Here is a 27,140-nt window from a genome sequence, read left to right on the forward strand (position 1 = left end):
GCAATAAGTCCTTGGTTTTTTTCTAAATTTTTACTTTTTAAAAAATCTTGACTGCCATGCTTACAACATATGGAAGTGTCTGGGCTAGATGCTGAAGTGGAGCTTCAGTTGTGGCCTACACCACAGCCTGCAGCACTAGTGAAGCACTGAATCTCAAGAACATCTGTGACCTCAGGTGCAGCTTACATATCACTTGATCCCAAATGAACTTCCTGAAGCCAGGAATCAAACCAGCATCTTCAGGGAGACAGTTTTGTGAGTCCTTGACCCACAGAGCCACCATAGGATCTTCTCTTTTAATTTTGATTTGCATTTCTCTCATCGTTAGTGGTGTTGACCACCTTTTCATTTGCTTTTTGCCCTTCTGTCTGTCTGTCTTTGGAGAACTGTTGTTTAGAATTGAGGTCCATTTTCTAATTAAGTTGTTTGTTTTTTGGTATAAACGTGTATGAGATGTTTGAATATTTGGAAAGCTCTTTGTCGTTGGTTGCATCATTGGCAAGGATTTTCTCACAGTCTGTGGGTTGTCTTTTCATTTAGTGTATGTTTTCCTTTCCAGTACAAAAGCATTGTAGCTGACTAAGGTCCCATTTCTGTATTTTTGTGTTTCCTTTCATTCCTCTAAGAGGTGGGTCACAAAGCTTATTGCTGCAATTTATGGCAAAGGTTTTTCTGCCTATATTTTCCTCTAGGAGTTTAGGTGTTTAATGCATTTGGATTGTATTTTTGTGGATGGTGTTAGCGAGTGTAGTAATATCATTTTTTGAACGTGTAGTTGTCCAGTGTTCCCAGCATCACTTATTGAAGGTACTATATTTTATCCATTGTATACTGTTGTCTCTCATGCCATAGATTAGTTGTGCCTAGATGCATGGGTTTCTGATCCACTGACCTATACGTCTGTTTTGGTGCCAATACCATCCTGTTTTAATCAGTGTAGCTTTGTAATAAAGTCTGAAGTGATGGAGCCTGACTCCCCCAGCTTAATTTTCCTTTCTCTCGATGGCTTTGACTATTCAGAATGTTTTGTGTTATCATATACATTTTGAAACATTTTCTTCTACTTCTGAGAAAAATGCCATTGTTAATTTAAAAGGGATGGGTACTGACTCTGTAGGTGTACTTGGGTAGTGTAGTCCTTTGGGAAATATTGATTCTTCCAATCCAAAGTGTGGTAGAGCTTACAGTCTGTTTGTGTTATCCTTGTTGCCCTTCATCAGTATCTTGTAGTTTTGAGAGTATAGGCATTTTGCCTCTTTAGGTAGATATATTTCCAGATATTATTTTCTCTTTGATGGGGTGGCAAATGCAATTGTTTCCTTAGTAGATCTCTTATCTTGCATTGTAAGTGTCTAGGAATGGAAGCTATTTCTATGTATTATTTTTGTATTCTACATCTTTACCATATTTATTGATCAGCTCTAACAGTTTTCTGGTATGTTTTGGATTTTCTATGTATCACATCATCTGCACAGAGTGACATTTTTACTTATTTTCTAATTCAGATTCCCTTTCTTTCTTTTTTTTTTTTTTCCCTCTGAATGACATGACTAGGACATCCAAAACCATGTTGAGTCACAGGGGTAAGACTGGACATCCTTGTTGTGTTCTCAATCTTAGTGGAAATGTTTTCGTCTTTTCTTTTTTTAATTTAATTTTTATTGTTATTTCCCCCAACACACTTTTTTTTTCTACCGTACAGCATGAGGACCCAGTTACACATATATTTATACAGAATTTATTCTCCCATTGTCATGCTGTGTTTTAAATATCTAGACATAGTTCTCAGTGTTCATCTTTTCACCATTGAGAATTAATGTTAGCTATGTGGTCAACATATATGTCTTTTCTGATGTAGATGTAACTTCCCTCTATGCCCATGTTCTGGAGAGATTTTATCAGAACTTGGTATTGAATGTTGTCAAAAGCTTTTTCAGCATCTGCTGACTTGATCACAGTTTTTATTCTTCACTAGGTTTATGTGGTTTATATCATTCATTTATTTGCACAGACCAAAGAATCCTTGCATACCATAGATGAACCTCACTTGATCATGTTGTATTGTCTTTTAAATGTATCATTTGTTTCTGTCTGCCAATATTTTGTTGAGGGGTTTTACGTCTCTGTTGATCTGTGTTCTGGCCTGTCATTTTCTTTATTGTGGTATCTTTGGTTTTGGTATCAAGGTGATGTTGGCCTCAGAATGAGCTTGGGAGTGTTGCTTCCTCTGCAATTTTTTGGGAAGAGTTTCAGAAGGATATGTGTTACCTCCTCTCTGAATATTTGGCCTCTGATAGATTTGGCCTGTGAAGCCATTTGGTCCTAGCCTTTCTTTTGTGGCAATTTTTGTAATCACAGTACTTGTCGTTTCAGTGTCAGAACCCATGATTGGTCAGTACATCTTTTCTGTTTTCTTCCTGGTTCAGTCTTAGAAGCCTGTGGCTTTCTAAGTAAGTGTTTGTCCATTTTCTTCTAGGTTGTCCATTTTATTCGCATATAGTGACCTGTAGTAATCTCTTAGGATCATTTCTGTGATGTCCTTCATAAATTCTCCCTTTTTACTTCTGATTTTAGTGATTCGAAGCCTCTCCCTTTTTTTCTTGATGAATGTGGCTAAATCTTATCAATTTTTTTATTTTTTCAAAAAATCACCTTTTAGTTGCATTTATTGCTTCAGTTTTCTTTCTCTCCTTGATTTCTGCTCTGATCTTTCTGATTGCTTTCCTTCACTAACTTTGGGGTTTTGGGTTCTTCTTTCCCTAGTAGCCTGAAGTGTATGATGAGGTTGTAAAATTTGTGTTTTTCTTGTTTCTTGAGGTAGGGTTGTATTGCCTTAACCTTCCCTCCTAGAACTGCTTTTGCTGTGTCCCATAGCTTTTGGAAGGTTGTGTCTTCATTGCCGTTTGTGTCCAGGTATTTTTTGTTTCTTCAGTGATCCATTGTTCAGCCTTCACATGTTTCAGTTGTGTTTTGTTTTGTTTGTTTGTTGCAGTCTTTCTCTTGCAGTTGATTTCTAGTCTCATCAAGTAGTGGTGAAATAAAATGCTTGATATGATTTCAGTTTTCTTGAATTTCCTGCGGCTTTATTTGTAGCCCAAGGTATGAATTCTCCTGGACATTTTCTCCTGGGCACTTGAGAAGAAAGTGCATTCATGTGCTTTCAGATGAAATGTTCTATAGGTGTAAACTAAGACTCTGTTGTCTTTTGTATCATTTAATGCATGTGTTTCTTGATTTTTCTGTCTGGATGATCTGTCCATTGCTGAAAGAGGGCACCGAAGTCCCCCACTATTGTGTTATTTTTGATTTCTCATTTTATGAATGTGAACATTTACCTTATATATTGCAATGCCCCTGTGTTGGTTGCAAATATAGATTTGTCCCTTGATCATTAGGTAATGTCCTTCTAGTCCCCCGTAATATTCTTAATTTTTGAGTCTTTTTTGCTCCTCCTGCTTTCTTTTGGTTTTCCTTTGCATAGAATGTTTTCTTTCATTCCTTCATTTTCAGTCTGCATGTGTCCCTAAATCTGAAGTTGGTTTCTTGTAGATGGTAAAAACATGGGTCTGGTTTTGTATCCATTCAGCCAGTCTATATCTTTTGATTGGAGCATTTCATCCATTTGCATTCAGGAGAATATCAATGTGTATGTAGTTATTGCCATTTATAAACTATTTTGGATCTGGATTTATTGGTCTCTTATTCTTCTCTTGTTCCATTCTCTTGTGATTTGCTGACTTTTAGTGTTGTATTTGAATTGCTTTTTTGTATGAGTGTGTCTATTGCACTTTTTTGTTTTGTTGTTCCCATGATTTTTTTTACTGTTTTTGTTTTTTGTTTTTTGTTTTTTGTGTTTTTTTTGCATTTTAGGGCCACACTGGTGACATGTGGGAGTTCTCAGACCAGGGGTCCAATCCAACGAATGCATGAGGACTCTCTGGTGGTCCCAGGATTTTTCCTGATCACCTTCAATGATGGTGCATTCTACCCTAGCTGTCTCAGTTTGTCTCCTCACAACCAACCCCAGTCTTCTCTCTGGATTTGACCTTGGCAATCTGAGTCACAGCAGCCTTCTCTGGCTCACCTCAGAAGCTCAGCATATCTGGCTGTGGTCTGCTGGGCAGCAGTACCAAGGATCCCTGCAGGTCGTTCTCCAATTTGCCCTCTATAAACAGTTGCTACAATCTCCTGAGACTCCACAGCTCCTTCTCTGTCCCAGCTGGTCTCTTCCAGTGAGGGGCCTTGCCTGTGTGCAAAAACCTTTCATCTTTCACAGCTCTCCCCAGTGGGGCCTCTTCTCCCATCCTGAGTCTTTTCTCTCTCTCTCTTTCTTTTTTCATAGCCAGGTCTGTGGAGATTTTCTTTCCCATTTAGAAATTGGAGGTCATCTGACAGCATTCAGTGGATGTTCTGTGAACACTGTGGAGATCATCGTGGTTGTATTTTTGATACATTTGTCAGAGAATGCGTCTTCCATGTCCTGCTTCTCCACCATTTTGCCCCCAACCTCCAGCTTTCCAGTTTTGAATCAGGCAGCTCATTTAAATTTTTCCTCATGTGTAGGCGGTCACTTCCTATGTATCACATCCTCCCTTATTAACATGGAATTTCTTAGCATCTCTGCTGTGTGCCATCCACTTCCTCCTCTTCAGAATTAGAACAGCCAGGCGTATTCATTCCACAGAAATGGTGATAATAAGTTGTGATGATGCAACCAAGTCTTTCATACTCTATTGGAATCACTATTTAAAATTTCATGTTGAGCTTTTACATTTCCCTACTGACCTCAATGATGATGTGTAGTTTTATAAGATATGGCAAAAATTCAATGTTATCAACATTTATCAAAGAGATACCCTTCCCCTTCTCTGCTTCCCAAAGAGAACACTAGCAAATTGTTTGTCTTTTTTTGAAATGGTTTGCTTTGCTTTGCAAAGGCTTGTGAGTTTGATTAGGTCTTGTTTTTGCTGTAGATGTTGGTTTTATTTCTATTTCCTTGGAAGAATGACATAAGAAAACATTGTATGCTGCAACGTTGCCAGATTCATTGGTGAGTTCTAACAGTTTTCTAGTCGTGTCTTTCGGATTTTCCAGGTATAGTTTGTCATCTGGAAACCATGCTAGTTTTACTTCTTTTTCAATTTGGATTCCTTGTATTTCTTTTTCTTCTCTGATTGCTGTTGTAGGACATCCAAAATCTATGTTGAACAGCTGTAGTGAAAGTAGACAAGCTTGTCTTCTCCCTGATCTTAGTGGAAATCTTTCAGTGTTTCACCATTGACAGTGATGTTCACCTTGGCTTTATCATATGTCTTTTATTATGTTGCATTAGGATCCATATATGCCCACTTCCTGGAGCATTTTTATCAGAAATGAGTATTGGATTTTGTCAAAAGCATTTTTCTGCATGTGTTGAGAGGCTCATACAGTGTTTATTTTTCAGTTTGTTGATGTGGCTATTGAAGACTCCTTGATATATCACACTCAATCATGCTGTATAATCCTTGAAATATATGTGGATGTGGTTTGCCATTATTTTGTTGAGGATCTCTGCATCTGTGGTCATCAGTGATAGTGAATTGTAATTGTCTTTTGTGTGGTACATTGTTCTGGTTTGGGTATCAGGGTGATGGTGGCCTTATAGAATGACCTTGGGAGTGTTCCTTCCTCTGCTCTTTTTTGGGAAGAATTTCAGAAGAATAGGTATTATCACTTCTCTGAATATTTTATGGAATTTGCCTGTGTAGCCATCAAGTTCTGAGTTTTGTTTTTTCAGCATTTTTGATCACATTTTCAAATTTACAAACGTCCCTTTGTTCATTTTACGTGCATGTCATTGCTCATAGGAGTCGTGTATCATCCTATTTATTTCTGTTGTTTGAATAGAAACTTCTTTTTTACATTACTAATTTTATTGCTTTAAACCTTCTCTTGTTTCTTGATAAACCTGGCTAAAGGTTTATCAAATTTGTTGATCTTTTCAAAGAACCACCTTTGGGGTCATCGATCTCTGTTCTTTTCTTTGTCTCAGTTTCCTTTATTTCTGCTCTAATCTTTTTTTTTTTTTTCTCTATTCACCATTTTCTTGAGCCACTCCTGTGACATATGGAGGTTCATAGGGGTCAAATCAGAGCTGTAGCCACTGGGCTACACCAGGTTTCTGTTATATGTTTTTTTTTTAATTTGGTATTTTTTAGGGCCACATCCATGGTATATGGAGGTTCCCATGCTAGGGGTCCAATCAGAGCTGTTGCTGCCAGGCCCCTTGCCACATCCAGAGCAACCCCAGATGCGAGCTGCATCTGCAACCTACACCACAGATCATGGCAACATTGGATCCTTAACCCACTGATCAAGGCCAAGGATCCAACCTGCAACCTCATGGTTCTTACTTGGATTTGTTTCTGCTGCACCACACTGGGAACTCCTGTGCTGTGATCTTTATGACTTTGTTCCTTCTACTAATTTTGGCCTTTGTCTGTTGTTCCTTCTCTAGTTGTTTCGGGTGTAAAGTTAGGTTGTGTATGTGCTTTTTCTTCATTCCTGAGATAATAATGTATTGCTGTAAATGTCCCTTTAAGTGCTGCTTTTGCCATGTCCCAAAAGGTTTTGGATTGTTGTATCTTCATTATCATTTGTCTCTAAGTATCTGTTGATTTTCCTTTGTGGTTCATTGGTTGTTCAGTAACAGAAATTGACTGCATTTTTATGTACTAACAGTGAAATATGAGAAGGAGAAAGTAGGGAAACGAACCCATGTACCATTGCAGCAAAAAGCATAAAATACCTAGGAAGAAGCTTAACTAAAGTGACAAAAGACCTATACTCTGAAAACTATAAGATACTAATGAAAGAACTCCAAGATGACACAAACAGATGGGAAGATGACACCATACTCTTGGATTGGAAGCATCAGTAGGATCAAAATGATGATACTACCCAAGGCAATCTGCAGATTCAGTGCAATCCTTATGAAATTACCAGGAACATTCTTCACAGAATTACAACAAAATATTTAAGAACATGTATGAAAACACAAAAGACCTCAAATCGCCCAAAGCACTGTTGAAAAAGAAAAAATCAAATGGATGAATCAAGTGCCCAGACTTCTGAGTATACTACGAGGCTACAGTTATCAAAACTGTATCATATTGGCACCAAACCAGAGAGAGAGATCAATGGAATGGGATAGAGAGCCTAGAAATAAACCCAAGCACCTATGGTCAACTAATCTATGACAAAGGAGGCTAGAACAGAAAGTGGAATAAAGATTGTCCATTCAATAAGTGGTGCTGTGACAACTGGACACCTACATGGAAGAGATTAGAATTAGAATACTAAAACCATATGCAGAAATAAGTGCAGTGTATGAAAGACCTAAATGTAAGGCCAGGTGCTATAAAAGTCCTAGAGGAAAAGAGGCAGAGCACTCTTTGCCCTTTGACCTAAATTACAGCAACATCTTGTCTGCTTCATCTCCTGGAATAAGGTCAATAAAAACAAAAATAAATGAGTAGGACCTAAGTAAACTCAAAGGCTTTTGCACAGCAAAGCAAACCATTTACAAAAGTGAAAAGACAACCCCAGAGTATGGGATACGATCTTTGCAAATGAGGCAAGAGATGAGGGCCTAACCTCCAAAATAGACCAAAAAATGCATAAACTAAAACAGCAAAAAAACACAAACAACTGCATTGAAAAATGGACCTAAATACACATTTCTGGGAGTTCCTGTCATGGCTCAGTGGCTAATGAATCCAACTAGGAACCATGAGGTTGGGGGTTTGATCCTTGGCCTTGCTCAGTGGGTTAAGGATCTGGCATTGCTGTGAGCTGTGGTGTAGGTTGCAGATGTGGCTCAGAGCTGCTGGTGCTGTGGCTCTGGCATATGCTGGTGGCTACAGCTCCGATTAGACCCCTAGCCTGTGAACATCCATATGCCATGGGAGTGGCCCTAGAAATGCCAAAAAGACAAAAAAAAAAATATATAGACATTTCTGAAGTGAAAACATGGTCAGCCAGTGGGCCTATGAAGAAATGTTTATCATCACTGATTAGTAGAGAAATGCAAATCAAAGCCGCAATGAGGTACCACCTCCAGTCAGTCAGAATGGCCATCCTTAACAAGCTTACAAATGGCAAATGCTGAAGATGTTGTGCAGAACATGAAACCGTCCTTCAGTGTTGGTGGGAATATACATTGATACAACGACTATGGAAAACAGTGCAGAGTTGCTCAGAAAACTAAATATAGAACAACCATATGATCCAGCAATCCCACTCCTGAGCATATATCCAGACAAAACTTTCATTGAAAAAGATACATCCACCTCTATGTTGACTGCAGCACAATTCACAATATCTTAAGACATGGAAACAACCTAAGCGTCCAACAATGGATGAATGTGAAAGGATGAAACAGGAGTCTTGTCTGATTGCTGTGGCTAGGAATTCAAATGCTATACACACACACACACACACACACACACACACACACACACACACACACACACACACACACACACACACACACAGTGGAAGACTCCTCGGCCATGAAAATGACAAAATAATGCCATTTGCAGCCACAAGGATGCCACTAGAGATTCTGAAACTAAGGGGAGTAAGTTAGAGAAAGACAAAAACCATTTGATATCATTTATATGTCAAATCTAAAATATGGCACAGATGATGTTGTCTGTCAGGTAGAAACAGATAATCACCCTGGAGAGTGGACTTTATTAATTTTAAAGTTTTTACTCTATAGGGCTTTAATTCTTTGCTCAGGTTTATTAGTAAGCATTTTATTTTGGGGGCTGTATGATTTTTTGAGATCTTGTGTATATTTAAATTTTTTTTTGGCTTTTTTTGCTTTTGGAGCTGCACCTGTGGCATATGGAGATTCCCAAGCTAAGGGTCCAATTGGAACTGTAGCTACCGGTCCATGCCAGAGCCACAGCAATGCAGAATCCAAGCCACATCTTTGACCTACACCACAGTTCATGGCAACTCGGGATCATTAACCCAACCAGCAAAGCCAGGAATCGAACCTGTATCTTCATGGATGCTAGTTGGGTTTGCAAACTGCTGAGCCATGATGGGAACTCTGTATTTCAATTTTTTGATATTTAATTGTTGGTGTAGAGAAATGCACCTGAATTCTGTGTATTAATTTTGTCTCCTGCTGCCTTGCTGAATTCATTTATCTGTTCTAGTAGAGTTTGTGCCATCTTCTGAGTTTCCTCTCTCAAATGTCATGTCAGATCCACATAGTGAGTTTTCCATGTTCCTATCCAAGGTTGATACCTTTACTTCCTTTGTCTTGTCTGATTGCTGTGGCTAGGAATTCCGATGTTATGTTGTGGAGAATTGGAGATTGGAGATCCTTGCCTGGTACCCTATTAGGCGGGAAGGCTTTCAGTCTTTCACTGTTGAGTATTGTATTGGCTGTGAGTTTGTCCTAGATAAGTTTTATCATGTTCTGCTCCTCTATACCGACCATGGTAAAGGATTTTCTCCTGGATGGTTGTTGAATTTTGTCAAGTGCTTTTTCTGCGTCTATTTTGATGGCCATGTGGTTTTTGTCTTTTACTTTGTGGTGTATCCCATTCATTGATTTGTGTATGTTAAACCATCCTTGTGAAGTGGAGATGAGTCCTTCTAGGTTGTGGTATGTGATCTTTTTACATGCCATTGCATTCTGTTTCCTCATATGTTGTGGAGGATTTTTGCATCTATTCATCAAAGATATTGACTTGTAATTTTGTTTTTCTGTGGTATCCTAGTCTGGTTTTGGTATCAAGGTGATGGTGAGTTTATCGACTGTCTTGGGAGTGTTCCCTCCTCATCAGTTTTTTGGAAGCATATGAGAAAAATTAATATAAATTCTTCTCTTCATGTTTGGTAGAATTCTCCTGTGAAGGCATCTGGTTCTGGACTTTTGTTTGTCAGAGGGGGTTTGTTTTTGATTGTTTAGTTTTTTACAGATACTTTCTCATGTCTAGTGATGGTCTGTTCAGACTATCCATTTCTTTTTGATTCAGTTTTGGTGGTCTCTGTGCCTCCAGAAAGTTGTTCATTTCTTGTAGCTTGTTGAATTTATCAGCATATAATTGTTCATGGTGTTTTCCTATGATTATTTAAATGTCCATGATTATCAGTTGCTATTTCTCCCTTTCACTCTTATTTTATGTGAATTCTGTCTTGGTGAGCATGGCCAGAAGTTTGTCAATATTGTTTACCCTTTTGACAAATTGTAACCTTGTTTTATTAATCTTTTAAAATTGTATTTAATTTAATAAAAAATTTACAGCTCCACTTATAGCATACAGAAGTTCTGGGATAGGGGTCAAGTTGGAGCTGCAGCTGCCAGCCTATACCACAGCCACAGCCACGCCTGATCCAAGCTGCATATGCCTCCTAAACCATGGCTTCTGGCATTGTCAGATCCTCATCCCACTGACCGAGGCCAGTCATGAAACCCTCATCCTCATGGACACTCTATCAGGTTCTTAACCCACTGATCCACCATGGGAACTCCTATTTTGTACTTCTGTTCTAGTTACTTCCTCTCTGATCTTTATTACGTGCTTCAATGACTTTTGGTTTTGTTTGTTTTTCTAATTCATGGAGGTGGTAGATTAGCTTGCTTATTTCATAGTTTCACTGTTTTTTGAGCAAGGCCTGTATTGCTCTGAACTTCCCTTTAAGATGAATCTACTGCTTTAGTTGACTGAGCTTTCACTTTCATATCCAAGAAATTATTGCCCAATCAAATTCCATTAACTTTTATGTTTTCTTCTGTGATATTTATAATGATCTCTCTCTATACGGCTTCAATCCTATTTGAGTTACAGTTGTGGGTTGTGCTAGGCAAGGGTCTACCTTCCTTGTTTCACTTGTGAACATCCATCTTTCCCAACACCATTTGTTTTGAGACAATGCATTTCCCATTGTGTGGTATATGCCCCTTTGTGGAAGATTATTTGCCCATAAATATAAGAGATTTTATGGCTGCTCTCCATGCTGTTGCAGTCTTCTCTTTCCGTCTGCATGTTGTACTCTATTGACAACACTGATTATTGTGTCTTTGATCACTGTGCCTTTGCAGTAGATGTTAAAATCAGGAAGTGTCATGCCTCCAATGCTCCACTTTCCTTACCTGGGTGTTTGGGATTTTTAGTGTTTTTTGATATTGCAGATACATTTTAGAAGGAGCTTTTGTATTTTCATCAAAATTGTTGTTTTGATTTTGAAAGAGTTTCCTTTGAATCTGTTGATCAACTTGGGTAGCGTTGACAGTTAACGATGTTAATTATTCTCATTCAGGAGCATGGAATATGTGGTGTTCATTTTTAAAATGTCTTCTGTAGTGTTTTTCAGCAATATTTTATGATTTTCATCGTAAAAATATTTCACTGCCTTTATTAATTAAACACTATTTTATACTCTTGAATACTAATATGGAAGCAAATAACTTTAGTAATGTTTTTTTTATTACTTCCTGTTAGTAGTATATACAAAGTTTTCTTTTTTTTTTTTTTGTTTTTTTGTCTTTTTGCTATTTCTTTGGGCCGCTCCCGTGGCATATGGAGGTTCCCAGGTTAGGGGTCGAATCGGAGCTGTAGCCACTGGCCTATGCCAGAGCCACAGCAACGCGGGGTCTGAGCCGCATCTGCAACCTACACCAGAGCTCACGGCAACGCCGGATTGTTAACCCACTGAGCAAGGGCAGGGACCGAACCCGGAACCTCATGGTTCCTAGTTGGATTCGTTAACCACTGTGCCACAACGAGAATTCCCAAAGTTTTATTTTATTCTTCATTTTCTACTAGTTTTCATATAATCTGTTTATTTCATTCTTTTTTTTTTTTTTTTTTTTTGCCTTTTCTAGGGCTGCTCCCCTGGCATATGAGGTTCCCAGGCTAGGGGTCTAATCAGAGCTGTAGCTGCCGGCCTACACCAGAGCCACAGCAACACAGGATTCAGGCACATCTGCAACCTACACCACAGCTCATCGAAATGCTGGATCTTTAACCCACTGCTCGAGGCCAGGGTTCAAACCCACAATCTTATGGTTCCTAGTCAGATTCATTAACCACTGAGCCACGACAGGAGCTCCGTATTTACATTTTTTAGTTTGACTGTCCTTACCATATGTGAATAGAGATCATTACTCCATATTTCCTGGTTTAGATGGCTTTTTATTTCTTTTCCTGCTCATCTTGGTTTGAAAAAATCAAGTACTAATTTTAATCAAAACTATGAGTGTGTTCATTTTTAAAATTTTCATATATACAGACTTTAAGTCTTCTACTATTGATCATTACGATGACTCTGTGTTTTTCTTACATAATCTTTATTATATTTATGTATTACTGTCAATCCCTGATTTCATTATACCAGTCATGATATGATATGTAATATTTCTACTTATCTATTTCATTTGATATAATTCTGTAGTATGATCTTAACTCTGTGTATGTGCACCTAATTTCTTAAATTACTAATCAACCCCCTTGCTTTCATAAATAATTCTGGATTATTTTTGCTGTATAATTCTTGTAATGAGGTTTGGAGTTCACATTTCTAGTATTTTGTTCAGAACATTTGAATCAGTATTTATTCAAGTATTGGGTTCTAATTTTGTGGGATTTTTTTTCTTTTGTTAAATTTTCATTTCTAGTGTCTTTGCTTACTTTTCATATTGCTTAATATTGGCTTCATAAACAGTCTTTGCATAATTTTACTTCTACTCAAACTTTGGATATATTTGTGTAGAATTCATAGTTGTCATTTTCTTTTTTTCCTGAGTTGGAATTATCCTGTTGAGGTATCGAATCCAGACATGTTCTCTTTTGGGGATTCTTTACAATTAATATTTGAGTCTACTTAATAGTTTTAGGTTTGTTGTGATGATTTATTTCTTCATGCTGAAATCTAAATAGGTTGTATCTCCCTGGAAATTCATACCTTTTGTGAAGTGTCCAATTTGTTGGTATACACATACTCATAGTATCATCCTATACACACCTTTATTTCTGTGGTGTCACTTATAGGATCTCTGCTTTCACTTCTGATTTCAGTTGATGCTTCTCTGTTTTATTTTTTAATCTAGCTAAGCAGTTGTCCATTGTACATGAAATTGTCAAGCATGTTCAATGAAAACCATAATTTTGGATAATTTGTTTTTGTTATCTTTCAGCTCTGTCTTCTCATGACACCCAGGGTTTGATGCCACATAAGCCAGGCATGGAACATTTCTTGCAAACAATGCTGCTGGGAAAATATGAAAGCTCTCCTGTTGGCACTTTTGATGTAATTATAGGCAGCGAAGGTAAGGGGGCGTGTGAAGGGCAGGAAGGTTGTTATGATGCACATGCTCCTACTGGGACTTTTATCCACAAGGAAAATGTTACTGCTAAAAGAGATCAAGGATGTAAATCAAACTGTGAAAAACTCCACTTTAAGTCAATACCATTGGCAGAAAAATATATTTTTGTAAGCAAAGACCCATGTTATTTATTGAAACATAGATCTTCTCTGAAAGGAAATTTGGAAAATCAGGATAATCCTATAGACTGTACTACAAATGATGATGCAAAACATGAATGTATGCTTGGACGAAACATTCATTCAAACATTTATGAGCACCAGAGGTTTCAAAATGGGGGGAAACCCCCCCAAAGTGATCAAATCAGGAGATCTAATAGCAAGGGTTCATCACTCTTCAACCAACAAATATTTCCTCATTGTTCTGACATCCCTAATGTTGCCACTAATGGGGGGGTCTTGATCCAACCATCATTAATCAATGGGTGTGATAATATAGTTGATATAGACCAACATGCCATGTGTATTAAAGTGAGCAAGGCCTTCAGCAAGAGCTGTGTATTCAGTAATTATAAGAGTATACACACTGGAACAAGAAGTGATGCCTGCATTGAATCTCAGACTAACTTTGACCCAGACTCAAATCTCATGAAACTTCAGGGAACTCAATTTTCAGAGAAGCAGTCAGTAAGAAATAAACATGGGAAGTTCATTTCTCAAAGCTCATATCTCACTACATATCAGAGAATTTGTATTAGAGAGAAAGCTTGCCATTTTTGTGAGTGTGGCAAAGTTTTTAGCCAGGCTTCAAGAGTTACTCAATATCAACATCATCCTACCAGGAAGGAAGGATGCAAGTGTGAAGAATGTGAGAAAGTCTGTAATCAGTCATTAAATCTGCGAAGAGATACGAAAAAACAAACTGGAGGGAAACCTGACAAATGTGAAGAATCTACATGGTGTTCAGCCTTTACTAGACATCATGTAATTCATACTGCAGAGAAGCCTCACAAATCCACAGAATGTGGCAAAGCCTTTAGACGGTGTTCATGTCTTTCTGAGCATCAGAGAATTCATATTGCAGAGAAGCCTTACAAATGCACAGAATGTGGCAAAGCCTTTAGACGGCGATCGCATCTTTTTGAGCATCAGAGAATTCATACTGCAGAGAAGACTTATAAATGTACAGAATGTGGCAAATCCTTTCATTGTCATTCTCATCTTACTCAGCATCTGGGTTCTCATTCTGGAGAGAAGCCACACAAATGTACAGAATGTGGCAAAGCCTTTCATCGCCATTCTCATCTTACTGAGCATCTGAGATGTCATACTGGAGAGAAGCCTCACAAATGTACAGAGTGTGGCAAAGCCTTTAATCGGCATTCTCATCTTACTCAGCATCTGAATTCTCATGCTGGAGCAAAGCCTTACAGATGTTCAGAATGTGGTAAAGCCTTTAATCGGCATTCATCTCTTACTCAGCATCTGAGATCTCATACTGGTGAGAAGCCTCACAAATGTACAGAATGTGGCAAAGCCTTTCATTGGCCTTCATCTCTTACTCGGCATCTGAGTTCTCATACTGGAGAAAAGCCTCACAAATGTACGGAATGTGGGAAAGCCTTTAATCGGCATTCACATCTTACTGAGCATCAGAGATCTCATACTGGAGAAAAGCCTCACAAATGTACAGAATGTGGCAAAGCCTTTCATCGGCATTCTCATCTTACTCAGCATCTGAATTCTCATGCTGGAGTGAAGCCTTACAGATGTGCAGAATGTGGTAAAGCCTTTAATCGGCATTCATCTCTTACTCAGCATCTGAGATCTCATACTGGTGAGAAGCCTCACAAATGTACAGAATGTGGCAAAGCCTTTAATCAGCATTCTCATCTTACTCAGCATCTGAGTTCTCATACTGGAAAGAAGCCTCACAAATGTACAGAATGTGGCAAAGCCTTTCATTCACCTTCATCTCTTACTCGGCATCAGAGATCTCATACTGGAGAAAAGCCTCACAAATGTACAGAATGTGGCAAAGCCTTTAATCGGCATTCACATCTTACTGAGCATCAGAGATCTCATACTGGAGAGAAGCCTCACAAATGTACAGAATGTGGCAAAGCCTTTAATCGCCATTCTCATCTTACTGAGCATCTGAATTCTCATGCTGGAGTGAAGCCTTACAGATGTACAGAATGTGGCAAAGCTTTTAAACGGAATTCTCATCTTACTCAGCATCTGAGTTCTCATACTGGTGAGAAGCCTCACAAATGTACAGAATGTGGCAAAGCCTTTAATTGGCATTCATCTCTTACTCAGCATCTGAGTTCTCATACTGGAGAGAAGCCTTATGAATGTAAGGAATGTGGCAAAGCCTTTCATTCGCCTTCATCTCTTACTCGGCATCTGAGTTCTCATACTGGAGAGAAGCTTCACAAATGTACAGAATGTGGGAAATCCTTTCATTGGCATTCATCTCTTATTCGGCATCTGAGTTCTCATACTGGAGAGAAGCCTTACAAATGTACAGAATGTGGCAAAGCCTTTAATCGGCATTCACATCTTACTGAGCATCTGAATTCTCATGCTGAAGTGAAGTCTTACAGATGTACAGAATGTGGTAAAGCCTTTAATCGGCATTCTCATCTTACTCAGCATCTGAGTTCTCATACTGGAGAGAAGCCTCACAAATGTACAGAATGTGGCAAAGCCTTTCATTGGCATTCTCAACTTACTCAGCATCTGAGATCTCATACTGGAGAGAAGCCTCACAAATGTACGGAATGTGGGAAAGCTTTTCATTGGCCTTCATCTCTTACTCGGCATCTGAGTTCTCATACTGGAGAGAAGCCTCACAAATGTACAGAATGTGGTAAAGCCTTTAATCAGCATTCTCATCTCACTGAGCATCTGAATTCTCATGCTGGAGCGAATCCTCACAAATGTATAGAATGTGGCAAAGCTTTTAATCAACATTCATCTCTTACTCGGCATCTGAGATCTCATACTGGAGTGAAGCCCTACAAATGTACAGAATGTGGCAAAGCCTTTAATCGCCATTCTCATCTTACTGAGCATCTGCGAGCTCATACTGGAGAGAAGCCTCACAAATGTACAGAATGTGGCAAAGCCTTTAATCGCCATTCTCATCTTACCGAGCATCTGAATTCTCATGCTGGAGTGAAGCCTTACAGATGTACAGAATGTGGCAAAGCTTTTAATTGGCATTCTCATCTAACTCGGCATCAGAGATCTCATTCTGGAGAGAAGTCTTAAAAATGTACAGAATGTGGCAAAGCCTTTGGTCAGCAGTCAGGTTTTAATCAGTATTGGTGACCTCACACTGGAGAGAAGCCTTACAAAATGTACAGACTATGACAAAACTTTAAAGTGCCATGCAAGCCTCACTCAGCATCAGGGAATCCATCCTGGGTCAAAACCATACAATTGTAATCAATGTGACAAAGCCTTTACCTTTTTTGTCTTTTTTATTTTTTATTTTTCTAGGGCCACACCTGTGACATATGGAGATTCCCAGGCTAGGGGTCTAATTTGAGCTGTAGCCACCAGCCTACACCACAGCCACAGCAATGTGGGATCCAAGCCAAGTCTGCAACCTCCAACACAGCTCATGGTAACACTGGATCCTTAACCCACTGAGCAAGGTCAGAGATCAAATGTGTAACCTCATGCTTCCTAGTTAGGTTTGGCAACTCCTGGCCAAACCTTTACCTATCACTCATATCTCATTCAACATCAGAGAGTTCATAGTAAGTACAAGGAGGCTTGACAAGTATAAAAAATGCAACAAATCCTATAAACAGCATTCAGTACTTTCTAGACATCAGGAAATACATACTGGGGAAAAACTTCACAGATGTGGAGAGTGTGACAATGCCCTTCATCAGAGGTTTCACCTGTCTTAACATCAGAAAATGTGCAATGGAGGGAAATCTTGCCAGTGTAATATGTGATAAAGTTTGTTTCTACTAAATACACACTTTAGAGAACACCAGAGAGTTCTTACAGGAAAGAAAATTTAATTCTGTGAAAATTATAGGGGAGTGTTTATTGAAAATCAACTCTAACTCCCTACAGGGAATGCATAGGAGAATGCATTCAGTCAATAACTCTTTGGAAATTTCTCTAACTCAGAACTTAAACAAATAAGCCACAGTGGAAACACTAAAAACCTCAGTATGGACAAGAGGATTAAGGGGAGGAATGTTTGGGCTGGTATCATTCTCATCAGTGTATCTCTATGGACATTATCTGGGCTTATTAGACAAAAAAAAAAAAATGCTTGTAATTCAATTCTCAAATTACTAAATGCTATGCATTTTATTCCTAGTATGTATGTGAATTTTGTTTTTCATGGTTGTGGCTTCAAAGACAAGAGGAGCCCTTCCACATTAGGTGAGGAATATTTCTATCTAATACTCCATGGAAGTTTAAAGATCCGGTCATATAAATGTGTAAGAAAACCTTAGTGGAGATGGTATGTAGGATTGATTTAAAATCACCATTTTTTAGTGTTTTGGAAATCATTCTTTGTAATTATGTAACAAGATCACTCCACAATTGAAATATCTGTTCCAACTGCTTTTTCATGTTAAAAAGATGTCAGTTTGTACAAAATCTGATGTATCTTCATAAAAGCAGTAGAACTCATGAATGTCTGTTGACATGTTTGAAATAAAGACATTGTCACAGTTATTCAAGAAAAATAGTTAACTCTTTGCTTAATAGTAGTAAAACTAATGTACATCCGTGTTCACTAAAGAATTCACCTCTGTTGTGTAAACCCTAGAAATCAAAATCCTCAGAGCCATGTATTTGAAGGACAAGAATGCTTCTGATTTCTGATATTCTGTATTTTGATCTAGGATCATACAGTGCATTGTGAAAAGTTTCCTGTACATTTTTTGTGAAATGAGTATATTTTATTTAATTAAACTGAATGGTTTTTTTAACATGGTAACTTGATGTGTAATTAATGAAGTGTTATCACACCACTGGGATGAAACCATCCACATTATTTAAGGTTTTAGGTGTCAGATGGTAACAGTAACCTATTTGATTAAATAATAGGATGACATCTGTAATTACTCCTTTTCCTACTGGCCTCAAAACTCAAATAATTTTATGTTTCGTAAGTTGTATATGGTATTTCATTTTTTTAAGGACTGGCAAGTTATGGTGGTTATGATAAAGATTATCAGGAGAATTGTTGAAATCTTACCTAAACTGTGTCCTGATATTGCTTCATCAGCACACATTTTGTGTACCTGGGCAGCCTGCGGGTAATGCAAACTTACACACCAGCCATTCTTGTGAGCATATGCACTTGAAAAAAGCTGCAAACTCAGAAGCAAATGCAAGTTCTTGCTCTGTCTCCCTAGCAACCCTTGTGATCCACAGTCTTCCGGAGAAGTTCTGGTTCCTCTTTTCATGGATGCCTTCAATAAGACTCCTCAGAGTATGAAAATCCTACTCATTTGGGTTTTCATTCAACAATACACATTTATACCAGGAAGTCCCCCACACTTCAATCATTGTCCCTGATAAATGCATGCACCAAATTACTGCCACTGCCTCTCCCTGCATCTTACTTTGGGCTTCAGGCATGAACCAGCTATTGAATATTTTAGGGAATGTGAGTCCTAAACTCATCTTCTTTGAGTTCCTTTTCTGTTGTACCTGTAATCCCCATGCATTTGTGGGTGTTCATTTTAAACATTTAATTTGGCAAAGTCACAAGAACAATGAACATCCAGACTTTGGAATTCTGAGACAATAATTTCTATTTGACCCATCATATTTTCATGGTTTTGTCTACAGGGAATGCCATATGGAAATATGGAGATATAACTAGAAGTAAGTAAACTACAAAGGAAGAGGGTGTGTGTACACACTTTTAGAAAGAATGTAGACATATTGGATCACAACTGGTAATTTCAAAATTCTGCATGAATTACTTCCAAATTAACTAAACCTACATATTGGTAATATAAATCTATTTTCTCTACATTAAATTGAATAGATTATTTTCCTATCTCGAGACCTGGTGGGAGATGCTCCCCATGCAGATCCTGTCTCTTTTGCTTGCCTGTTCTTCATGGAAATGATTAGATTTTTTTATTTGCTAAGGTTCACTAACTATTTATTTTAGGATATGCTCAGGCATTTGAAGAAAGGTTTTTCTTTAAATGTAATGGTGTACAGAAATTACTTTGAAGATGAGAATAATCCCTTTGTGAGTGATTTTAAATGAATTATACCTTGTATTACTGCCTTCTTAATTTGAGAGGAACAGTAAGAAAAGTTTTCTTCACTTATTGTTTCTTCCTTTCCTTTTTTAAAATTTGATGTTTTATAGAAGTAGACATACAATGTGGTGATAATTCTTGTACAACAGGAACTCATTTATACATGTACATATGTCCACTATTTTTCAGATTTTTTTCTCAGATAGGTTATCAGAATATTGAGAAGAGTTCCCTGTGCTATACAGTAGGTTCCTACAAACCATCCATTCCATGGACAATAGTGTGCATATATCATTTGCAAATCCCACATTCATCCCTCTCTTCCACCTTCCTCATTGGTAACCCTAAATTTCTTTAGATTATTGCATTTTCCCAGCTTAAATCAGTGGCAGTTTGATGGAAGGGGAGTATGAGTGAAACAAACTTTGTGAAGACATCTTTAAAATGTCACATGGAGGAGTCAATTTGGGAGAAGAAGCTGCCTTCTGGGCAGTGTATAGGCTGGTCAGCAAGGCATGGGTTCTAATTTTCACAAATTTCACAGAAAACTACTGCCAGTTATGTAACTGCAACATAAATTTCATCTCCTTTAAATGAATAACCTTCCAGAGAACTGACCCTCCAGTGGCAGGATCCTTTCTCACTTTCTCTTAACAGTGGGATGGTCTTGTCATGAGTTCTGGGTTCTGGACCAAGGGATCCCCTAGATGGAGGAGAAGTTCACCAATCAGAGGCAGTGAACTTTTCATTTGCAAAGTTTCTTGTCTAGATGGTCCCCAATTTTTCACAGCCCATTTTGTCTTTTGACACATCTTGACTGGATTAGGAGGAAAGTGCCTTCAACAGTGCTCATTGCTTTGATGAGATTTGGTTGAAGATTGTGCTGCCATTTAGCATTGATGTAAAGATATATGATAATGTGTCCTTTTCTATAGTTAATATTTTATGTTCAGTTATACCAAGAAGTAGCTGATGCATATTTATAGAAAAGAATGTCTATTTAGTGTTATGTACACAGGGAATAGGTTGATGTTCACAGTTGATAAAAGGACTGAGAAAACATAAGTTACCTTCTCTTTTTTCACTTCTCTGGAACTGTCTTGATGTGCAGATTTCTGTTCTCTCATAATGTCCATATGGTTGCCACACTGCCAAGCATCAAACCATGTTGTATGCAGCAAAAAGGAGAATGTGTGAATCTGATAGGACATGGCGGTTATCATTGTTTTAATTTTTCAATTAAAGCATAGTTGACATGCAGTGTTCTTTCAGTTTCTGCTTACAGCCAAGTGATCCAGTTCTACACACACACACACACACACACACACACACACACACACACACACATTCTCTTTTTGTAATACTGTCTTCCATCATGTTCTAACCCAAATGACTGTTCACAGTTTCTTTGTGTCGTACAGTACAACCCCCTTATCCAACTGTTTGAAATATAATACTTGGCATCTACCAACCTCAAATTCCCCATCCATCCCCTTCTCTCCCTCCTCTCCTCTGCAAACACAAGTCTGCTCTCCATGCCCATGATCTTTTACTGTTTTGTAGATAGGATCATGTGGCCATATTTCAGATTGTACATATAAGTGATATCATGTGGTGTTTGTCTTTCTCTTTCTGACTTCACTTAGTATGAATCTCTGGTTCCATCCATGTTGCTTCAAATGGTATTTTATTATCTATTTATTGCTCAGTAGTATTCCATTGTGTGTGTGTGTACCACATCTTCTTAATCCATTCATATGTCAGTGGACATTTGGGTTTTTTTCCATGTCTTGTCTTTTGTGACTAGTGCTGTGATGAATATGTAGGTGCGTGTATCTTTTTAAATGAATGTTTTCTCTGGATATATGCCCAGGAGTGGAAGTGTTGGAACATAGGGTAATTCTATACTTAGTTTTCTAAGGAACCTCCATAAATTTTCCATACTGGTTGTACCAATTTACATTCCCACCAACAGTGTAGGAGGACTCCCTTTTCTTCCCATCCTCTGCAGCATTTGTTTGTTGTTGTTGTTGCTGTTGTTGACATGTTAATGGCCATTCTAACTACTATGAGGTATCATAACATTGTAGTTTTGATTTGCATTTGTCTAATAATTAGTGATGCTGAGCATTTTTTCCTGTGCCTGCTGGTGATCTGTATGTCCTATTTGGAGAACTGTCATATAGGTGTTTGTCCATTTTTTGATTGGGTTGTTTGTTGTTGTTGTTGAGTGTTATGAGTTGCTTGTATATTTTGCAGATAAAACATTTATCAGTTGAATCTTTTGCAAAGGTTTTCTCCTGCTCTGTGGGTTGTATTTTCATTTTTTCAGGGGTGTCCTGTGGTGTGCAAAGGCTTTTGAGTTTAACTGGTTTCTAATTGGCTTATTTTTGTTTTTATTGTCATTATTCTAGGAGGTGAATCAACCAAGATGTTGTGATTTATGTCAAAGAGAACTCTGCCTCTGTTTTCCTCTAGGAGTTTTATAGTGTCTGACCTTAAATGTATGTGTTTAATACATTTTGAGTTTATTTTTGTATATGGTGCTAGAGAATACTCTAATTGCTCCCTGACTGTTGAGCAGGAGAACGTGTACTTCTGATGGTCTCTCCCCTGACCTGGCTGCAGGCATGAAGGATCTCTATAGGTCAGAATGTGTACCAATGGGCTTCCCATAGCTCCCTTGGCATGCAAGGAGTGCCACTGGCATGGACCCCACAGGGTCACTGGCAGGAGCCTTGGAGCTTGTGCTTTCCTCCAGCCAGGTAGCCTGTAGCTCCCACAGGAAAGTATACCAGTGGCCCTGATGTGACTCCCCTGGCATGAAATGGAGTGGGCACCACTAGTGCAGGCCCCCACAGGACCACTGAGCAGAAGCATGGAGCTTGTGCTTTTCCCCCTTGGGCACTTTGCAGCTCCTGCAGGGATCATGCACTGATGGCCCTTTTGGGGCTCTTTGGGCACGGAATTTGCTCCACTAGAGTGGGAGCCACTGGCAGGAGCAGCAGAGCTTGTGTCATGCCCCCTCTGCCACCAGGGTGGTACTCCTCCTGCTCTTGAGTTCTCTGTAGCCCTAAGGATGAGGCTGCTCCCCATCTGTTGCTAGGCAGCCACTCCTTCTCTCCAGCACCCCAAACAATGGTGCCTATTCTCTAGTCCTGATGGCGTTGCTTCAGCTTACACCCTCAAATGTGGTACCCCTATACTCAAGTTCCTTCAGGCCATTTGTGAATGTTCAACCCCAGCTCTCTTTGTATCTAAACTCTAAGGCCAGAATTTTAGTTCCTGATACTTGCACCACCATACATTTGCCACTATAGCAGTGATGATTTCTGGATTGTTTCTATTTTAACTGCTTCACACCAGTTGCTGTGTTCTCCTCCAGTACTCTAAAGTTCCTCCTCTATCCAGGCCAGCCTCCTCACTGGTGCTGGAGCTCCCCAGTGTGCTGGAGCTTTTCCTCTTTCCAACTCCCTCTTAGGGGTGACTGTCCTATCTCCCTTCTCTCCCCTCTCTCTTTTTTTCCTTTCTTTTCTCCTTTACGGTTTCATGAAGGTTTTCTTGCCCTATCATAATCCTGAGATCTTTTGTCAAGTGTTTGGCGACTGTTCTGTGTGAAGAATTCCACACGTAGATATATTCTTGATGTATTTCTGGGAATAGGTGAGCCTCATGTCCTACTCATCCACCATCCTCCTCTAGACTCTCATTTTTTTTCTTTTATAACATTGACTATATTTTGCCACTCCCTTCTGTCCTGCAGCTTTTCTGTAGAGAAATAAGCTGAAAGCCTTATGGGGATTCCCTTGTAATTAATGCTTTGCTTTTCTCTTGCTGCCTTTAGAAGACTTTGTTTATCTTTCACTTTTGCTATTTTAAAAAAGAATATGTCTTGATGTAGGTCTGTTTGGGTTCATCTTGTTAGGGAACCTCTGCTTCATGTGCCTGGATATCTGTTTCCTTTTTTAGGTTTGGGAAATTTTTAGGCTTCAAGTACATTTTCAACACCTTTTTGTCTCTCTTCAACTGCTGGGATCCTTGCTATGCTCAGTTCGACATGTTATATATAATCCCTAAGATCACTTGTATTGTTTTCTTCCTGTTCTTTTGGCTGTCTGTCTGCTGTCATGGTTGGGTGATTTCCAGTATTCTGTCTTCCAAGTTACTTATTTGTTCCTTCATGTTATTCTTTCTGCTATTCATTGCCTTTAACTCTGCTTTTATCATGGCAATGGAGTTTTCTAATTTTTCTTGGCTCCTCCTTACAGTTTTTAGTTCCTTTTTACAGTAATCCACATTTATGTTGCTGGACTTTTTAAATTGCTTCAGTATTTTCTTTACCTCCTTTTTGAACTGAATATGTGTTAGATGGTTTCATTGTTTGCTCCTTCAGGGAAGTTCTCCTGTTCTTTTAATTGGGATTGCTGCTTCTGCTTCTTCATTTGACTTAGATTTCTCATAATCCAGGTATATGGAGATTTTCTTGTCTCTTAGCAAGACTGATTTATTCTCTCATTGTTCAAGAAATGTACTGTGAGAATTGTTCTACATGTGGGCTTTTAATATATATTTTTGGGAGTAGGTATTATCCACCTACACCTCTGCCATCTTCTGCTGATCTCCCTTCCTTTCTTCTTTTGGTCTCATATCTTTTGATTTGATGACTACATTTTCTTTAATGTTTGGAATCCTTTTTCTTTCTTTCTTTCTTTCTTTTTTTTTTTTTTTGCTTTCTATCTATGATAGATTTTTGCTTTGCGATTACCACGAGGTTGCAATATAGTAGTCTACATACATATATGATTTTTTTTACATTGCTAATCACTTTAATTTCATATGCCCTGCATTTATACTCTTCTCTCGTGATTCCTGGTTTTGATATCATATTTGGGGATGTTTGTATGTTTGCCTTTACAACTGAGAAAATTTCTTAGTTTTCTGTTTCATAATTTTCTTGTTTCTACCTGTGGTCTTTTGCACTTAGAGGAGTTCTTTAGCATTTGTTTTAAAGGTAGGGTGGTGTGTAGATATTTCTTTTAATTTTGTTTATATATAAAGTATTTGAATTCTCCATAAAATATGGATGTGTGCCTGGCTGGGTAGTATGTTTTGGTTGTGGATTTTTTCCCCTTTCATCAATTTACATATCTTGTGGCACTCCTTTCTGATGTGCAAAATGTCTTCTGAGAAATCAGAGGATAGCCTCATGGGAATTCCTTTGTATGTTATTTATTGCTTTTCCTTAGTTATTTTGAATATTTTCTCTGTGTTTAATTTTTCTTCCATTTGATTACTATGTGTCTCAGCATGTTCCTCCTTCGGTTAATCCTGTAGGGGACTCTGCACTTTCTGGATTTCAGTGACCATTTCCTATCCCATGTTAGACAAGTTGAACTACTATCTCTTTAATAATTTCTCAGGCCCTTTCCATCTTCTCCTTCAGAGACCCCTGTAATGTAGATGCTCTTATGTTTGACATTATCCTCGATATCTCCAGGGCATTCCTCATTTCTTTTCATTCTTTTTTCTTTATTGTGTTTCATACCATCAATTTCTACCACTCTGTCTTCCAGATCACTGATGTATTCTTCTGTTTAATTTATTCAGCAATTGATTCCTTTGTAGTATTTTTTTTTGTTTCAGTTATTACATTCTGCAGCTCTTTTTTTTATGTTTTCTAACTTTTTGCAAAAACTTATTGTACTTTCATGCTCTGTCCATATGATCTTTTTCTGAGTTCCTGGATCACCTTTAGAATCTTTACTCTGACTCTTGTGTAGATTGCATATGTCCACTTCACTTAGTTCCTCTGAGGTTTTATCTTGTTCCTTCACCTGGAGTATATTCCTTTGCCATCTTCTTTTGTTTAAACTTCTAATTGTATTTTGTGTATGCAGTAGACTTTTTATGTTTCTGACCTTGGAAAAGTGGTCCTCTGTATGGGATGTTGTCTGTGTGCCAGTAGTACACTCCCCTCTTATCACCAAATGGTCAGGGACCATCCAGTCCCATGATAGGTTGTGCCTGTGTTTATGGACCCAGTTCTGTAGACTGCAGTATATTATCTCACTTCTGATGTCTGTGTATTGGTGTATGAGACTGGTCTGGAGGCTTGTGCAGGTTTCCTTGTTTAAGGGGCTGTTGCCTGCCCACTGGTGGATGAAGCAGATCTTGGCTCTAGGTTGTGCAGCACATTTTCATGGGACATTACTGGAGGTGACTGTGTGCTTGGATTCCACATTGCTGTGTCTTTGGTTTAGGCTGGAATTTACAGTTCTGATTTGACCCTAGCCTGGTTACCTCCATATGCTGCACTGGGTGTGGCCCTGAAAAGACTAAAATAAATAAATAAACCCTCAAAACACAAAAGAAAACTAATTTAGAAAAGGGTGTCACAGACCTGTGCAAACCACCATGCCATTAGCTATTATACCGCCACTGTCAATCTACTCCACGTTAAAAAGTCACATGCTTAAATTATACTAACAACTGTCAATAAGTACAAAGAAAGCCTGTTTCTCCACATTCCTCCAAGCTAGTCATTAAGAGCTCAAACCCCAGAATCAGACTTCACAAGTTCAAATACTGCCTCTTTCTCTTTTTAACAAAAATTTTTATTAGAGTTGATTTATACTGTTCCATCAATTTCTGCTGTACAGTGAACTAGCTGTATCACATATAGGCTGTATAACTTTAGATAAGTTGCTTAATGAACCTCTTTTGCCTCATTTTCCTTACTTGTCAAATGAGGGTTAGAATGTACCTATTTCAGGCCAGTACTATGAAGTGCATATAAAGCACTTGGGACAGGGCAGGCATAAAATACACACGTGATAACTGCTGAACAGTACTGTTCTGCTTTTAATATTTCAAAATGCCTAATAAAAACTATACTTGTGATAAGACAGCACAAGCTTACTAAAACATTTTTTTTTTTTTACCTTTGTCTGGAATGATACTAACTCAGCACAGAAATACCTGTAATATTCATTCTGGTTAGACACATATATGCAGTGTAGACCCCAAATGTAGGCAGAGAAAAGAGCATAGAATTCTGGGCCAGAAGAGGGCCACAGTAGTCTTTTAACATAATGATCTCATTTCATGGAAGATCAAGCTTTATCAAACAGGGAGAGCTGGACTCAGAGAAAACAGTCACCAGTGATCTAGCCTATAGTGTCTGATAAGGTGAAGTGAACTCAGCACTAAAATCTTATTTCAATCTCCCAAAATTTCTTTTCTTTTTCTTTTCTTTCTTTCCTTTTTTTTTTTTTTTTTTTTTTTACAAAGTAGATGGTCACATATATTATCCACCCAATCCTCCTTCCCTCTGACCTCCAAGTCATTTCATTTCCTCCTCAGAAGCAAAGGCCAGGATTTTGCTTCCCTCTTTCTGGCCAGTGAGAGGGGAGAAGTGTTAAGATAGAATTCTGATTGACCACAGTGCTCTTCTGTGCTCTCCCTTCAGTATGCCTCACTACAAGAAAGGCTTTGTTGTTTTGTCCTTTTTAGGGCCACTTACCGAGGCGTATGCAGGTT

The 27,140-nt window shown here is 38.4% G+C and overlaps 1 protein-coding gene across 5 annotated transcripts in view; it reads left to right on the forward strand.

The window, feature by feature from the left end:
* LOC110262092 (uncharacterized) overlaps positions 1-27,140 on the forward strand; it is a 180,074-nt gene that overhangs the window by 133,110 nt on the left and 19,824 nt on the right. For 3 of the 5 annotated variants that reach the window (XR_014812464.1, XR_014812465.1, XR_014812466.1), the window contains exon 5: positions 13,202-13,333. Coding sequence is in view for 2 of the 5 variants with exons in the window: in XM_084972079.1 (XP_084828205.1) it covers positions 13,202-16,608 (3,407 nt within the window). In the remaining 3 variants the exon portion in view is untranslated. Of the gene's footprint in view, positions 1-13,201; positions 18,311-27,140 lie in introns of those variants that run through there. The other 2 variants (XM_084972079.1, XM_084972078.1) reach the window with 1 other exon arrangement.

The sequence above is a fragment of the Sus scrofa genome, chromosome 8, assembly GCF_054392235.1.
Source record: "Sus scrofa isolate SSC_HxYL_T2T_F1_AM1 chromosome 8, Sscrofa_HxYL_maternal_Yorkshire_Landrace_v2.0, whole genome shotgun sequence".
NCBI classification, from domain to species: domain Eukaryota; kingdom Metazoa; phylum Chordata; class Mammalia; order Artiodactyla; family Suidae; genus Sus; species Sus scrofa.